The sequence below is a fragment of the Pelecanus crispus genome, chromosome 6 (genome assembly GCF_030463565.1).
Source record: "Pelecanus crispus isolate bPelCri1 chromosome 6, bPelCri1.pri, whole genome shotgun sequence".
In the NCBI taxonomy this organism is placed as follows: Eukaryota; Metazoa; Chordata; class Aves; order Pelecaniformes; family Pelecanidae; genus Pelecanus; species Pelecanus crispus.
In genome coordinates, this window is record NC_134648.1 from 19,835,730 (window position 1) to 19,854,360 (window position 18,631).

Here is an 18,631-nt window from a genome sequence, read left to right on the forward strand (position 1 = left end):
GCTGAATTCAGTATGGTGACTCTTACATGGACACATGGAAGACAATACGGTCCATAGTAAGACATTATACTGCTCTGCTGTGTCAAAATGCTGTAAATTCAAAGAAATGTCAATGAAGCAATGGAGTTGCAACAAGAAAACAAAAAACAAAAAAACCAAGCATAGCAAGAATAAAAACCTGACCCATCATTATGGGAGAGTTTCCGTGTAAAACACAATCTGAACAAAAGATGAATGGTACAAATCTGATGACCAGGGAGAAGTTTCAGCTCTCATGTAGAACAGCCTGTTATAACCAGGGGAAACCAAAAACTCCAGGACAGCAGTGTGTCAGTTTAAAACTGGTATTTAAATATTATTTTGCATATGAACTGTCTCACATTACACAACTTCCAAAATGTGGTGAAATAGCACATCTATGCAACTTCACAGTAGGACAAACATTAGGATGGCAAAAATTGCAAAGGTCACATTACCAAATGCATCCAGGAACAAAAACAGAGCCAGTAAGAGGCTAAATTAACTGTAAACATTTTCCTTTCAAATCTCAGTACTCTGCAGGTTAGGAGATAACAGGAAATCGAAGAAAACGTGCATCTGAGATAGGCTACTGACACTATAATCATAGCTGCTTCTCTGTTAAAGTTAGGGAATAAAGACTTGGAGATTTAATTCCTCCTAGAATACATGCACAGCTACACCAGGATCAAACCAAAAGTTATCAAGTTCAACATCCTACCTCCAGCAGTGGCCATAAACCACTTGAATTCATTTTTAGGCTGAAATTAAACTTAATTTGAGATTTTCACCAGGAGAAGTATTTAGAATAATCAAGATGGGGGATACAGTTTGCTGTTCTAGTTGGAATATGACTCACTTTCACCTCATCCCCAGTCTAGTAACTTTTTTTTTTTAAAAAACCTTTGAACTGTCATAGGCTTGTGTAAAAATTTTGTTCTTAGAAAGAAATGCAGGGAGCTGAAATTGGTCTGAAGTGGCCTAGCACTGGCCTTCCACATCAGGATGTGTTTCACCTGTGGTTTATTACACCAGCATAAAAGAATACAGAAAAAACAACTGAAAATCCTCATTTAAAACTGGTGATGTCAGCTCACTGGAAGACAGTAGTAACCTCCACAAAACCATATGCCACTTTGTTCACATAGCTTTGACTCACCACTGTCTCTATGTAGAGACAGGGCAAATTCAGTTTTTTAAAAAGTGAATTTCCTTATCCTGGCTTTTACGTTGTTATCATTTTTATGGATTTAGTTTAAAAGTTTGTAACCCTCTACACTGAATGGTAGAAAGTTGTTTTGCTTAGGCCCCTCAGCGCCGGTTTGACAAGCATGTTTAGGAAAAAGGATATGAAGGGCCCAAGTTCTTTCTTTTTTTCCTTTTTTTTTTTTTTAAAGCTGTGCCTGAGCAGGCAATAATCCTTTTTTATTCTGCCTTCAAAAAACGACCAGCAACCTCCTGCAGCATGTGTTACAATGTTGTGCCTTTTAAATCACAAACAATAATCTGAATAAGCAAAAATAAAATCATGTTTTGGAGACTGTGGGTTATTCAAGATGCCTTGATGCCTTGTCCTCTACTATGATTCTCCAATTTTTATGTTTAAAAAAATAAAGCTCTAAGGTGACAAAAGTTCTGAATCTTTAACATTTAAAGATGCCAAATCCCCCCCTTTGTTCATCTTATTTTTATGCCAACATACCTCCACTCAGTTCAGTGGATTTACTCCCAAATTTCTTTCTTTCTAATTAAGAGCAGGTCTGAAGTTAAGGTTTCACTTTCAAGATCAGTGACAGAGTAACTGGGCTGGTGGGGGCAGAATTTTCTTCTTTCTAGCTTTCCTCTTTCATTTTACTTCCTTTTCACCCTATGTTAACTGCAAGAATTAAAAGTCAGAAGTTGACACTATCCCTTTAACATACAAGCTACGTGCACGGAGAGTTCTTTGCATGGATCACACTCTGACCCCAAACTGTGCAAGTGATACATGCATGAGGATGGACAGCCTTCATAACTGAGGCAAACCTGGCAAAAAGAGTCAAGACTTACACACCCCAAAATATCATGATTGAAACAATAATTTTGCATCATATGTCTTAGCTGGCATAAATGTGTCTTCGTAGTTGTTAGCAATTATATCACAAGTGACCTAAAGCATTACCCAGTAAGGCCACAAATTTGTATTATCTGCTGTCCACAATATGAAGTTCAACCAAATACTGAGAACGGCTCATACACTACAACCACTGTCTATCATTTAAAGTAATAGAATCTATTCTGCATCTTAATGCTGTCTCTTTACCAATCCCAGCAGCCTTAAACAAAGAAAGAAAAAACACACACACTAACCTAGTCAATAACTTTTTGTTTCACTTTACAAACACACAGTAGGTTTCAAACATCACAGTCAAAAATCAGTGCAGTTTAACACAACTAATTTTAACTGGAATTATTTGCCCTAAAACCTGAAACTGCAGAAATTATTACTTCTGTGCAGTTTCAGTTATATAAAATCTTGCTTTTTTTTTTTTTTAATACAACTTCAGGCTTCAATCATAACAAAGTTGTTGTATGTCTTCCTACAAAGACAAGAGTATTTATGCAGTAACATAGTTGCAGATACAGCATGATTTTGACATTTACTGTAGTCCTGGAAAGGGAACAAGCCAAACGCTTCCCTGGCACAGCTTTAATAATTTCAAGAAACATTTGCATGTAACTCTGGCTTAGCATCTCAATAATAGTAAGGAGTAATATTTTATTTTATCTACTTTCTGAACTCCCATATTTACCTCCCAGCGCATAACTTAATACTTCAAAATAGGTCTTAAGTAGGACTGAAGTGATAGATAATCTCATAATAGCAAAAGGGTAAATTTCATTCTTAGGGCACTGATAAGCAGATTCTCCTTCCCCATTAGCCGAAATATTTTTTCCAGGCAGTAACTTGCAATGTAACTAACATTAACACCCATATAACAGAATAGTAAGGTCACCCCTTTAAAAAATTCTTTGATATTTCAATTTTCAAGTTCATCAGCAGCCTCCTCAGAAATGCCTGCATTCCTAACAATTCAGCCAGTCTTTAGAATAACCCATTAGCCTTGCCACCCACTTTACACTGACCTATACCCTTTCCAGGCAATAGTTCTGGAAGTTGAAACTCACTGAAATAGCATTTGATAAATATCATTTTGCCAAATAAGACTGTTGGTATTATCAATTGGGTGCATTTATTAACCTTGCTTTGCCTTTTACATTCCACTTCCAAATTTAGGTGGGGGTGATGATGCAGTGAGGATTGGAAAGGAAAATAGAGGAGATATGGGACTATGTGGCAGCTTAATTTGAAGCATTTTTAAAGGCTTCTCTATCACTCTGTCCGAATTTCCAAAGAGAACTTTAAAAAAAAAAAAAAAAGAAGAAAAAAACCAACCCCACACCACCAGAGGGCTGCTGCCTGCAGGAAGATGAAACTGCTGCATTTTAACACTGCAGTATAATTCTACCAGCTCCAGAAGAGCATAAATAAAAGTGACCAAGCTATAAATCTTTTGTAAGTACAACACACAGCATCATACAAACATAGTTTTACTCAGTGACATTTTGTTTGAGAGATCAGGGACAAATGCCCCTAAGGAATGAAGCAACAAAAGTCAGCATAGCCACAAATTGTGAAAATGGGAACATCAAAGCAATTTTTCTATTTTATTAGATAGTTAAAACAACTTCAGTTTTAAATTGCAGCCACAGAGATTTCAGCATTTATGTATCAATATTACAATAATCAAAAGGAGAAGCTATGGAAGACAAATACAGCCTGAAAAGGTATCATCACCTGGACAGACGAGGCTGTATGGTTCTGTCTATCCTCAGGAGATGAAAATCCACAGAGGTACATTAAATAAAATGAAGTTAGCGAAAATGAACACTAGCAAAACAAAAAAAAAAAAAAGGAAAATAAATAAACAACAACAACAAAATCACTAGGCCTAAATAGTAAGGTTATCCCAGGCCTTTCCATGCTGCTTTTTATTTCTGAAAAAGTTATCAATACTAGCTGGCTAATCCTGTCAGTCACAAAAGGGAAGTCAAGCATTACCTTAGTTTTACAACGGGCATCATGGGAGGGAAAAAAAAAAAAAAAAAAGAAGAAAAGAAAAGATATACTAACTTGCCAAAGGCTCCACCCTAAGTCAATGGCTGAGCCTGAGAGAGCCAGTGAAGACTGCATAGTTATTGTTTCTGATAATCTGCCTTATAACTGCACAATGACATGAACTGAGCCTGTTTTGAACACATCTCTACTACTCTTCCCACAAGAAATGACCCGGCTAGGACTCTGTAGCATTTTATTGACCATATGAGTACAAATAGGGACCCAATCCTTTGAGAAGTTAAGTACCTTTAACCCAATGGGCCTTGAGAGTACAGAATAATCTTTCACACCAGAATTAGACTTTTACAGGATCAAGCACAATGTTGGTATTTTGCATACACAAAAACCCAACCCTGAAATGAAGCCATACATACACGAAGTGTACAGTGCATTATGTATATAAATGCTCAACTTACCCACACCCGACATACCACATTGATTTGTAGCTGATGCAGGGTTTATCAAGAGAACAAAACAAAGGCACAATTGGTACAAGTAAATAATCAGGTAAAGATAGGGAAGATTGGACCTCTACACAGGGCAAGGTTCTTAGGTGCTCGGGTACACTCCTCCAACCCTCACACAGCCTGCACTGCCCTATTTTCACTGCTGCTTGTGCCAGGAGACAATAGTGTTACCCACCAGTGCTAGAGTTCCACCTCTGATTGCAAGGTAGGCATCCCCTTTGATCAAGGTCCTTTGCCTTGCCATGTTTTCAATTCCCACCATTTCAATGAGGAAAAAAAGGCCTACGACACACGGGTTTCTCCACTCTGGTGGACTCTTCAGAAATGTGCAGTACAGAAGTAGACACTTGAACAGTAAATATGATGTTAAGTTCATTATTCTAATCAATTTTTTATGAATTCTTGAGAAGCAGTCCACAGACCACCTGGTTGCACAGAACAACAGGTGCCAAAACACTGAGAATAAATAAGCACTGGTGGAGCTCAGCTGTAACTCACCTGATTCAATGGTTGTCCTGGTTTTGGCTGGAATAGAGTTATTTTCTTCCTAGTAGCAGGCATAGTGCTGTGTTTTGGATTTAGTATGAGAATAATGTTGATAACACACTGAAGTTTCAGTTGTTGCTAAGTAATGCTTATGCTAGTCAAGGACTTTTCAGCTTCCCATGCTCTGCCAGGTGCACAAGAAACTGAGAGGGGGCACAGCCAGAATAGTTGATCCAAACTGACCAAAGGGCTATTCCGTACCATATGATGTCATGCTCCGTATATAAACTGGCGGGGGGGTGGCTGGGGAGCAGCAATTGCTGCTCAGGAACTGTCTGGGTATCGGTCGGCGGGTGGTGAGCAATTACATTGTGCATCACTTGCTTTGTGTATTATTATTGTTATCATTACTATTTTACTTTATTTCAATTATTAAACCGTTCTTATCTCAGCCCAGGAGTGTTTCTCACTCTTACTCCTCCAATTCTCTCCCCCATCCCATCAGGGTATGGGGACTGAGCAAGCGGCTGTGTGGTGCTTACGTGCTGGCTGGGGCTAAACCACGACAATGGTGAAAGGAGTAATGGTGATGACAGCATTACGACACAGATCCAGAAACGATGACTATTTTTGCAGCATTTCTTCTGAGCAGGAAGAGCCACCTGGTAACAGGACGGCAACTGTCCCAACCATGCTAGTAGTCTGGCTGTTGCTTTCCCTAGCAAAGATGCAGTAATTATAAAGGTAAGGACGTTTTCTACATCCTGAAGCTTAATGCAAACTGCTTGGGTGATTTCAGTATATGTATGTGTGCAATACTAGAGAAGAATTACTGCTAAAAGTATGAAAACATTTGCTTGCCTTAAGTTGTCTGTTAGCTGAGCGGACAGACTTCTGCTTTAAGGATGAAAGATAGTAATTTGTAAAATGCTGGGCCTGTATTTTCAGTATGAATTTAATTCACTTACAGTATCATTCCACTTTGTGCTCTAATTCTAACTGAATATTCACTGCAGAGGAGATGTATTCCTAGGCTGCTCTTAACTAGAACACTGCCAGAGGTCTGCCTCTGCTGCTGTCAATGAGAACCTTGCTCATGGGTCAAATTCCCCGGTCAAATGAACTTGAGCATGGCCTTGAAGTCACTGGGACTGCACAGACATAACTGAGTGAATTTGACTAAGTAGTGTCTTCAGTGCAATAAGGAAACAACCAGAAGCAGAAGAGATGTGATTTCACAAATATGAGCAATGAGGTAAACCACAGACCCAGAAGAAAAGCAGCATGGAACAAAACCCAGAAACACTCGGACAGATCTTTCTTTGTTGTCAATGATTACTGATTTTAATCAAGCTTTACTGATTTATATGAGTGGGAAGTTTGGAAAAAAGAGTAGCTTTAACTAGTTTCAAAAGCTAATGAAAAACCGTTTAAGGCCGGTGCTTGCAAACTATAAGGGATCTTAAAAGCTGTGCCACTCATAGCCATGTCTTTTCAACAAAACAAATGCCCGCGTTTACTAGGACTGTAGCACTTGTTTCATTGCCAGGTTCTAATATAATACTTGGCTTTGTCTTTGGTGACGATTCTTGTACAGACAGGCATTGCAAACACACAAACAGCTCTCAGTCTTCCTCTCAGCTTTCTGCAGGAAAGGACTACTTCAAATACTGCCACTGTACCAAAATGGATATATGCAGGAAATACACAGAGGGCTCCCTTCTTCCCACACTCCCCAATCACTGAGCTCAGCTTGCAAACAGAAAGGACCAGGTTCTAGCCTCCATCCTCCCTGCTTTGCACTCCTCCAGCAGCAGAAAGTAGGCAGGAATCCAGCTTATCAAGCTGGCTGGGGATTCCTCCAGCATTAGGGAATCACAATGTGGTTAACACCACTTTTTCCTCCTAACTTTGGTTTAAAAGTCTTAACCAAGGTGAGGGCAGTATCTGAATAGTAGCTGTCTTCCAGCAGTCCCAATCTGCCATAGCAGCATCTCATGGCCTTCAAAACCAAATGAAGATTAGAGAAACTGTGCTGTTTAGGACAGCTTTGCTTTAGCCTGATTTCTTAATGAAACAAAATGTAAACTTTCAAGCTGTCTATCTGTAATTCTCCCATAACAACAGAATAGATCAGCAAGTTTCAACCAAGTTTGACAGAGCAAGGGAAGTCTCTAAGATTCTACAAATTCCATGGAAAGTGCTGAATGTCAGGGGAAAAAAAGAGATTCAAACTATTGCTCCCCACAATGGAAAGAGTAATTGTGATTTAATCCTTAATGTATTCCAAGAGAAAGAAAAAAAGACGGACCGGCAGCAGAGACTGCTCCAAATGAGCCACAAACATTGTCTTCACCTAGCCCAAGAGACAAGGGTCAACAGAGAGCAGGAGGAAGAGGGGAATATAGGGTACAAACCTGGAGGAAACAGAGTTCCTTAGCTTCACAGTTCACTGAACAAGTTATGGTTTAGTTGCACAGGATAACACAGAACAGCAGAAGAGTTGATGCTGGAAGTGATGTCTGGAGATCATCCAGTCCAACACCCTTGGTCAAAGCAGAGTCAACTAGAGCAGGCTGCTCAAGGCTGTGTCTAGTCTGTTTTTGAATATATGCAAGGATGGAGACTTCCCAACATCTCTAGGCAACCAGTGCCAGGTTCAACCCACCCTCACAGTGGAGAAGCTTCTTCCTATATTTACATGGAACTTCCTATACACACAAAAAGGCTCAACTACGATTAGTGCCTTAGCATGAAAGGGATTATATGCAGATAATGTAACACAAATTATCTTTCCTCTCAGTTCACAGCTTAGGCAAGACACATGAAATATGGAAGACAAAACACACATAACAGAAAATAATTCTCCAAGGACACATGGTGCATCAGTGTTAGTTTCCCAAAGACAATGCATCTGTATAAGAAGTGGGAGAAAACCCTAGAAGTACCTTATTTTTCAGTCTACCATGACGATATAGTTTAAAAAAAACCTCTAACAATAATATATGCTTATTTACAGATAGGCTATTTTCTTACTTAGAGTATTTCTACCAGCTCTGCTAGCAGTGACCATCAATCTATTTAAATAGGGCTGAAATGATTAAGGGGCTCAGTCTTGGAACTGTAACATCCCCAAAAGTTTTCTGAGAATCCCCTCCTAAAGTCTTCATGAATTTGCTGTAGGAGATTGCAGCTGTAGAAAGAACAAAATACCTGCCTAGCATCCTCTAGATCAGGATGCCAATCCTTGAATCAGTTTCCAGTTTGAAGAGGCAAGGCAACTTCAAGGTTAAAAACAAAACAAACCAACCAAACAAAAAACCCCACAAAAACAAACCCAACCCACAAAACACCAAACCAAAGAACAGATGACCAGAACTTCAAAAGGAAAGAGAACCACGGACCAATCCTGTACCTGCTGACAGCAGGTCACCTCAACGTGGCAGCCAAGCTACCCATCATGTACAACCTGAAAATAAGATGAGAGCTGTGGAATAGAATACTGGGAAAGATGAAGAGATTCCAGGAAGGTAAAAACCTAAGAGTCAAATCCATTCCTTAATCTTAGGGACAGGTCACAGGCATTAAAAGGAATTCACACAGTCACTGAATGAAAGTTACCCAGGGTGAATAGCTGGCATGATGAGTAACCCAACCCTCAGCTGGCAAATAGTCAGCAAAAGACATGAGACATTTTTAAACATCCCACACAGTGCATTTCATACCACAAAGACTTGGAATATGAAGTCTTCTTTTCCTACTTAAACTTGTGTTTTATTTCAAATGCCATGCAATGGTAGTCTTAGCAAAGTCTTGTGATAGCTTAGCTCAAACTTTATCAGAGCAGGACATTGTTTTTTTTTTTTAAAAAAAATTAAAACCAGGAAATCATACATAAACAGCTTATATTTAGCTGCAAATATGTTACTGCTGGTCCCTCTTCCTCATAAATTTTATTACCATAGGGTGGATGAACCAATGTTATGAACCTGGGCTATGGCATACCTCATCTTGGACCAAAGCAGCAAAACAATCACTTTTCCAAGAAGAGCATCTGCGTAGAAATGTAGTGTCTACATTTCTAGCCACACATAAAATAATTAAGAAAAAAAGTGAAAGAAGATAGAGCCAAGCAATTCCATGAACATTCCCTGCTAGGTCAGTATGAAGACCTGGTACATTCTCATCTGCAGCTGAAGAGCTGCTGTTCAACCTTTGGCAGACTGAATCTTATAGTTCTAAGAGTAGGCTTTAGACAGACAGCAGAAAATCAACACATTTTTGGTCTGGACCAGTTTGCTTCTCCCAGAAACCAGCTCCTCCATTATTGTTGTTCCATTCAATAGTGCTTTTAATAGCTAAACGACAAGGGCAGTCAGCTTATGGCATGTAAGACTGAACACACAGAGGAATGACACTGCAAAAGCAGAGCCTGTTAATACGTATGTAATGTAGACATTATCAAAAAAACAGTGATTTTTCTTCTCTCACATTAAGCATATACTGCAAAAGATAGCAAATCAAAATTGCAAGAGCCTCAGGACATAAAGAGAGTATGTTGCTTTGTAAGGAGAAACAGGCAGCCAGAAGAGCACTTACTAAATGGATGCCTGAAAAGACTTTTCCATCTTTTTTTTTTTAAATTATTTTTTTAAAGTTAAGCACTTCATCGGAAGTATTATCATGCCTACAATTCCCACATAGTGTTGGAACACTAAAACAAAAAAGAAAAAAAGGTAGTATTTGCACACCCTAAGCCACTTGACGCTGGTTTCTCTCCTCAATTCCCCCCTGCACTAATCCATTTACCGTCAGTTGATGTTGCAAATCTCGGCGCAAAGCTTTTACCAGCAGTAATCTCCTTTTGTCAGTAACTGGCAAGTTATCTACTTTTTTCCAAACTCCTTAATTATCAAATCACTGATTATCAATAGGCAAACGTTAGATGAGAAACAGAAGAGCAGCCTGTTACCAGTGGTAAGCTACACAGGGGACGGTCCCCTCCAGTCTAACCTCACCCCTTCCACCACCCCAAATTAAAAACATTTGAACAAGAAATTAAAAAAATATTTCTCTTCCTCTCAAGTATGCAATAATCTTTATGGAAGGAAGCCAGAGTAGAAACAGCAAAAATCTAAAAGGCAGAAACTGCCTGGCACAGCTATGGGTTGCAGAACAGTAAGCTCAGCCATTAGAACTTTGTGAAAGAGTCATTTAGGGCAGTTTTAGGGCTGCTTTAATTTATGTCAGTTGACAATGATCTCTGTGGCCTTCAGGAAACAATAAAATAATTTTGTCAAAATAAAACAAGAGCTGACAACTCAAGATAAGTATTCTATTCTACCCAATCCAGCACTGAGTAACTATCCATCATCTACCTGCACCAGCCTGAAGGTTACTCTGCACTACTATGAAGTCAACAGTACCATTGGCAAGAGAATGTACCTGGTTTTGTTTAAATATAAACACCATCATTTACCATCTTTATCCATATTGCTCTTTATCCTCAGTCTCACAACACACTTCCATTTATTATCCTTTAAAAACTGTATCCCAAGGTCATTGCAAAAGAAACGGTATATTCCTGTTTATACAGTCCACAGGACAACAGCAATCTCATAGGCATCTCTGCCGCAAATGACATATTCAAGAAAAAAATGCTTGCAGCTACATCAATAGCAAGTAATACACTTTTATGAAAGAAACCAATACAGTTTCCTCTGTTCCACCTAAATTCCATTTAAACCCAATTTTCAAAAGCTATGAAGCAATGAAAAAAAATATTCTGCATGGATTTTTTGTGTGGTTCTTACCAGAATTTTATCAGTAATGTTTCTAGTCTGTAAACAGAATTAAAGAAATTAATTAAAATCTTATATTGTTATTCAAAATTAAATTTAGAATAAGTCAAATGGAACTGGATGAACACTATTAATACGTTCTAAAAGTAAGCATTTGAAATTAAGTAAGTTTGATTCGGTCACATTTGTGCACCTTTTAAAAAAAACCTTTCTGGAAAACTTCACATCTTCAAGGCAAGGGTGCTCATGGGAATCATGTCCAAACTGTCCAGGAAAAATAAATTTTCAGTTTACACTTGCAAACATTTGTGTTGGAAGTGCTCGTGCAACTATCCAAATAGAATGCAATACTCTTATGCAACATATCCAACAGACTACATTCAAGAGTACAATTCAAATCTTTGAATATTGATTAAGTGCAACCAATCTGTAATGTGAGGTAAAGACAGTTGGGAAAAGGAGATAAAAATACTTGCTTGCCAGAAAATCTGAAATAAATAAGGACTTAAAGGAAATCACTCTGCACTTACAGACGCTGCAGATGAAGACTGTTCAAGTTCATTAAGAACACTACTTACAACAAATCATTCATGTTACTCTACGTACCAGCATGGGTGTTTGTAGAAAACCAGTACTGTTTATGCGTGAACTGAAAATGGAACAATCTCCTCATTTTCCATAAGGAGAGTGAACTGCATGATTAGTTAGGATTGCTAAACATCTTGGGTTTGTTTAGAACAAAATCAGAAAATTTCTTTGGGATATTTGTTAATAGAACAATCCACGACAAAAAACAATTCCACCCTTACCTATTTATCATGGGTTTGTTGATCTTTCTACTGAAGTCAGCTCAACTTAAAACACTGACTGACTTCACAAGGGCAATTTACAGTGTCTCAGCATTTGAAGAGGAGCACTCCTTAAGCATTCGTGTCTCTGCCTTTATTCTACCTTCATGGAAATTTATATCCAGGCTTCCACCTTGTCTTATTTTGACTGTTCTCCGATGTGCATAATACATTCCTCATGCAATATCTCTTACTTCAGAGGGCCTTACTTCCAAATTTCTAATCTCCTTTCAAATTTCTTCTGAAAGCTGGAATTCTTTCACCACCTACATTTGTTCTATATTACCTACCTACTAATTTTGAGGTGGATATCAACATTTATTATCGCCATTGCAATTACTGTTTAACTCTCTGAAGTACAAAATATTAAAGATTTCCCAAAATATGATGTATGGAGTAAATTTATGGTACACTGAAAAATACTGCAATGTTGGAGAATCCAAAATATACACTGGCTGCTCTACTGCAATTTACAAAAGGAATTGTAAGAATCCACTTAAAATGCTACATTTGCTCTTCTCGTGGAGTCACAGGTTTTCTAGAGATCAGAAAGAGTTCCTCTCAAGAGGTAAATTCTATTGAGAAGCGTTTTTAATTTCTCCAATCTTTCTCATCATTCTAATGCAGTCCTTCCCACTGTAGCGGCACAAGATGACATTAGAGCGGTGATGGAAAGTAGAAAAGTGCTTGAACAGTGCAAGAACTCTATTTGTGAAATCACTGCTTCCATAGCTCCTGCTGATGTCTGAAATGTAGGTATATAAATAGCCATATAGTCCTACTCATTTGACAGTATCTGAATTTTAACAACTCTTGGGTGAGAAAGCTTACTGTGCTTTACAAAGAAAAACAATCATTCAGAGTCTGCTCCTATTTTTCAACAAGTTCATAATAATTTTGCTACCAATATTGGGGTAAAAGACTAATGTCACTCCTCTACAAAGTTTGCAGAAGGGTGAAGGCTAAAAATGGCTTTCACTGTAGTTAGCAAACAGAAATTTTTTTTTAAAAAAAAAAAAAAAGAGTGAAAGTCATAAAAGGGGTATCTGCATTTTGTAATTCAGACATGCAGCATGGTAGTACTAGTTTACTTCAGTCAGTAATGCAGGCAAACAGCACTTTTGAACAATCAGATCAAACATATATAAAGTTAAAGACGACCAACTCTCTCAAAACTCATAACCATCACTTGAAAATCCATTACATCTAAGACACCATGACAAAACCTTTCTTGGCAAAATTTCATTCTTAAGACCTCTACTGCCCACAGTATTGCTTGCAATGTTTTATTTCTATGATTACTAATTAACTGCTTAAGTCTTCACAGACTATCATGACAAAGGGTGTGAATTCACTGTTTCCAAAGCAACTTTCTTAAGGAAAGTAAGATACAAATACATATATATGAAAACATTAATGTAACATATACTGGTTTGTTGTTTGTTTCAAAAGGCCATGGGGGAAAACTACAAGGATTTACACCTCTGTAATGATACATTCATCTAGACAGCTAAACAGAATAAAGCTGTACTCTTTAGATTCTCTCTAGATCCGTCACAGTGGGTCAGAAAAAAAAAAATTATAGCAGCATGAGTGAAAAGGATATACTTTGTTTAGCCTACTTACTGAAGGAAACCATGCTTCTGAGATCACACTGTCTACTGAATACTCCTTGAGTATATCTGAAGCTTTCCATTTCAACCAAATTTGACAGAGACAAATCAAAAAATTAACAAATTTCAGTTTCTGCTGGTGTCATGGAAACAGGTGGTTAAGGCCGTAAAGAAACATCCTGTTTAAGCTCTCACTGAATAAAAGGCTATTAAATTCACTAAGATCCAAATTTAATGATTTCTGTTCTTACATAACCCAATAGCATACTGCTGAACACCTCACTGATGGTTCATGTATAATTAACATGTTATACACTGAAATAACTGTAAGTTATATAGTATACGATGCAGAAAAGGGACCCTCTACCCTTTTTGCAAAGGTTGAAGTGCCATGAATTTCAAGCAAGATTCTTTGTATTGAATGTCTGCAGAACTGGGCTTAAAACAGAATGAAACAAACAAGACAAAATGGATCAGCAACATCAAATTTTCATCAAGTTTATCTCAAAGTGAATAGAGTCACTCCCACTTAGAGCCAATGTCTTATCGCTTGTAGGCAAAGCAGCATTTTGGAAATTTCAACTAGACATTGAATTGGTGCCATAGCAAACAATGATGCTGAAGCCTATACAGTGACTGTCAAATGAAAACACAAGAAAACCCTCCAAAACACTGAAGCACTTCACAAGAAATACTTTAGTTCCTCATCTTTGCACTCATTAATAAATACTCACTACAGTCAATCTGAATTACTCTTAACAGTTTTAAGGGTGAAATAGGGGTTAATGAGGCCAAAAGAAACACATGAACAAAAATATTTTTGGAATTAAAAAAAAAAAAACAAAGCAAGGAATACATAAGAAGCTGATTTCACACAGAATTAGTGGCAAGTGGAGAAAAGCCTCTGTTTGATCTAAAACTAAAACAGTGCTTCGTGATCAGGTATGAATGGGGTTTGTCAAGGCACACTGTTTCCACGTGTGTTACTGTAACATGACACACATCCTTTGCTCATTACTGTTAATTACAATGGAAACCTATAATTAACTGTAGAAGAACGTATCAATAACACTTAGATAAACCAACCTTTCCCCACATACCCATATATATATACAGTGATCTTTTACACTGACAGTTCTGAAAAATAATTTGAGTACAGTAATTAAGATTATGCTGCTGCTTGTATTCTTGCAAAACCATTCAAATACAGATTCCATGAGCTATTCCTCCAGCTGCAGTAAACAAGAGGTGCTCTGAATTCAACCTATTACAAAAGCAAACCATCTTACTACAGTACTCAAATTATACCTTACATTCATTTGCTACATGATTAAAAACAAGTTTTCCTTTGTTCCTCTATCATTCCCACTACCAGAAAAGAGCTAAGCACAGACATTTTTCAGCACTGCCCCATGTAGCCCTTTTCCAACTTCTCTAAGAGGCCTTAGTGGCATCAGTCACCCTAAGCAAGCTTGACACACCAGCACAGAAGGCCACTCGGAACAGATTTTGCATATCCAATTTTGAATTCTAATCAACACTTCTGACGACAGTTGTTACCCACCAATTTGAACTGAAGGCTTTTCCATGTCAGTTTTGCCCAGCCACAGGCAGAGTCACCAGGCTCCACTAATGTCACAGATAGGGCAAGTAGACCTCTTTGCAGGGACCAGTAGGCTGCTGTTGGTAAACACTTTTTTCCAGCCATTAAGGTGGCAATCAGTGAGAACTTCATGGAGAGAAAGCCAGTGAGAGTTCTACTTACCATTAAGTTCTCCCTCCACGGCACCCTTTCTAAGTCTGCTCTGAACTATGAACCCACGCTCCTTCCCAAAACCCCCTTCTTTTGATCTCAGTAAAAACAGGTAAGAGTGATTAATACATTTATATAATATTAATGTATCTCAGAGCAAAGCTAGACCTGTCCATCTGAAATAAGAGTCAAGAATTTTTTATTCAAAATAAAAATTATGGATATGAAGATGGACAGGACTTTGCAACACAACTTATAATTTCTTTCCATTCATCATTACATTTTGGCAGATTTTATTTCTCACTCTTCCCCATCCCCTTGGGGGAAAAAGCCAAAAAATATTCCAAGCCATTACCTCCTAATCTTGCAAGTCAAGGTCTAAAGGAACGATTAAAACCACTATTTTCTACAGCCGTAAGCCACTGCAACCCAAATTCAAAGTTACACACCATGACAACATAGTATGGTGAATCAGGCCCTCATACTGCGCTTGTTCTCTCCCTAAAATGCTGCAGGTTGCCTGCTTACCCTCCAAAACAAGCAGGAGGAGGACTAGCTACGTACCACACACAGTTCATGCCATTCTGCGTGCTCCCAAATGTGATTAGCACAGAAAATGCGAGAAGACCAGAAGGCATCTTTCCATATTTAGCCATGTATGTTTAATACAGAGTTAGATTTCACCTCAGTGCATTATTCCATTAATCAAGGGTGGGTATAGCAAGGAAGACATAGACTGACATCAGCTACTTTTAAGATTTCTCTTCCTCTTCCCCCACCTCCAGCTTCTATGACACCACGCATTGTACATTTTATGTGCATTCATGTGTGCAAACAGCAGAGACTTATCTATAAAGATCAGTTACATGTTAAAACTGCAAAAGGAAACTTTCACCCTTGTCCAGCTGGCTGAATAACTGCAGAGGCCAACAGCAGCAAGCCTCTAAATACATCCTCTTCTCCCTCCACCCCCATGTCTCTAATCACTTAGGAGGAAGATAGGAAGATTAGCAGAGAGGAAAAAAATAACCAAAGCTGCAGATAACCCTTTAGGACCACAACGTCAGACTATGAGACATGGAGCAAAAGGTTAATGCGGCTGTATTTTCAGGAATCTCAGACACAATTGTATTTAAAGGGGACGGAGGGATGCTGAGAAGGTGAGAGAGAGAAAAAAGGAAATGGTGATGAAGACAGAAATGAATTTGTCATCTACAGCTGGCTCTTTGATCACCTGGACTATCCAGGAAGGGATTACCAGCAGAAATAGGGCAGTTTTATTACCAATACACTGCAAATTTTTGGTATTTTCATTATCATCATCAGAACAGATTTTACTAAGAATACAGCTGCAGAAGTAAGGGCTTATTGAGCTATGCAAAGAATAAAGGTGGTAACCAAAACAGTGACAGAGAGCTACCTTTAGTAGCTGATACACTGAAGAGATTTGGAAAAAATGAAATATAAATAAAAGTCACTTTCACTAGAAGACAATGTCATCTTCATCCATGTCTCTCAACGGTTGCTATGGGGTTGTGAAGAGGAGGGGAAGGATGGGGGGGGCGGTTATAATCAATCATCTCAGAACAGCATTGCTTCTTACAGAGAAAGATCTGGATTTTGACTGTGTCCCTAAGAAAATTGCGGACTGCAGAGCTGCTGCCACGCAGGGCAGTGAGGAAGCAAGCAGAGCAGAGGCAGCAGCTGGGGATGGAAACGCCTATTAAATCCTTTAGACAACAGATGGGCAAAGCTCGGCTGGGTTATAAAAAAAAAAAAAAAAAGAAAAAATACACACCACAATGCATCATGTTTTATTGTCCCACCATAATGAACAGCACTTAACACCCACATGCCCAAAGAAGCCCCCCTATAGCTGATCTTCCCCTTTCCTTAAATTATAATCTTGAGTTTCAATCCACTTTTGGGGGGCTCCCAACCCAATGAATTTACCAGATCCCATTGCTTATTGCACCTGTTAATAAAAAAAAAAAAAAAAAAAAAAAAGGCAAGACATTTGGGCTTCTTTTTAATGGTTTTTCTTCCAATTAATGCTCCCCTGCCCTTGAAGTGAATATGCTATCCAAGCAAGCAACAGTAAGTCCAGATCTTGAACGCATTTAGGGGATCTAATTATGTCATGCAGGGCAGAAGCACCTGCTCTCTGCTAATTCCCTCCACTCGGTTTCCTCTTTTTAATATTTCTTACCATTGTTCCATTCAGGAAAATCTTCTGGGGCCGAGTTTCATAAACAAGCTTTAAGAAAAATAATTAAATAACTTCCCCTCCCCCCCAATCCCTCCTACAAAAACACAGCATAACCAGAACGAATTCTGCTACCAATCCTCTATTTTTCTTTTATTTCAGACCCTACCCAGAAAAACCACCAGCCCATCCATCTGTATTTGCTAAATACCCACAGCAGTCAGTGCCACAGACATTCTGTACATATTTCCACCCCCCAACTGCACCTTAAGGACTACACCCTTTTCAATCATGATGTCATGAAATACTGCTGGTGACTCCCCCACTACCACCACCACCACCTCCTCGGTACTACAGGCTGTGAACCTTTCATTTCAATATAATTTGATTAAAAAGAAAATGCTCCTAAGTAGGGCAGTGAAGAAATTGATGTGAAAATTCACCACCAGCAGATCATCTATTTTTTCCGCTGCATGCACTCTGGCTGTCATCAGAACAACACCCATTAGCAGAAGTAAGGCACATAAAGCATCCTGGGTTTTTATTTTTTTAAAAAAAAAAAAAAAAGATAAAAAAGGAAAAAAAGAAAAAATTAAAATGAAAACTAAACATAAATAAAGGCAAAAATCTCCTATATTATCTCCACTAAAACAGCAAATGGGAAAACCTAAACCCTCAAATATCCCATCCCCAACACTTCACTGGCTGCTACAGCACCTTCCCCCTAGCGCCGGTGCTGCTGCAAAAGAACCAACCTGTCTGTCCTTTTCCTAGGGTTTTCTCCAAACGATAGGGTCCAACATATTGTGCATGTTGAGCTCCGCTGCCTTCTTTCCCTGTTGATGTCATTTCTACCTGGATCTGTAATTCTGCAATGTGTATGTGCTGATGAGCTGGAATTTCTCTCTCTGCAGTTCTTTAAATTCCCACTTTGCAGCTGTGCAAGCAAAGCACTCTTTCTCTTTGCTTTAGTCCACTTGGTTGCAGATTTTTCTCTTCCTCCTCTTTCTCTCCTCTCTCTCTCACGTGCGTGTTTTCTCGCTGGGTCTGCCTGGGACGCTGATGAACGAAGGAGTTATTTTATTATTCAAAGAGGGGGATCTACGATCCAAGCCCAAGGAGCATGATGCTGGTGATCCGAGCTCCGCACGCCTTGTTCTCCCTAGGAGCTGTTCAAGGGAGAGCCAGAGCTAGAGCAGCGGAAGAGCTGGGGCCTGAAGCTGTGATTGACATTAAAAGCAGCCAATCCCCTCGTCTCCGACCTCCTTCTCCCCTCCTCC

The 18,631-nt window shown here is 38.8% G+C and overlaps 1 protein-coding gene across 1 annotated transcript in view; it reads right to left on the bottom strand.

The window, feature by feature from the left end:
• BRSK2 (BR serine/threonine kinase 2) overlaps positions 1–18,200 on the bottom strand; it is a 334,509-nt gene extending 316,309 nt beyond the window's left edge. Inside the window, 1 exon segment of the mRNA XM_075712067.1 lies at positions 18,107–18,200. Within this exon segment, the coding sequence (XP_075568182.1) occupies positions 18,107–18,200 (94 nt within the window).
• Positions 18,201–18,631: the final 431 nt, after the last annotated feature.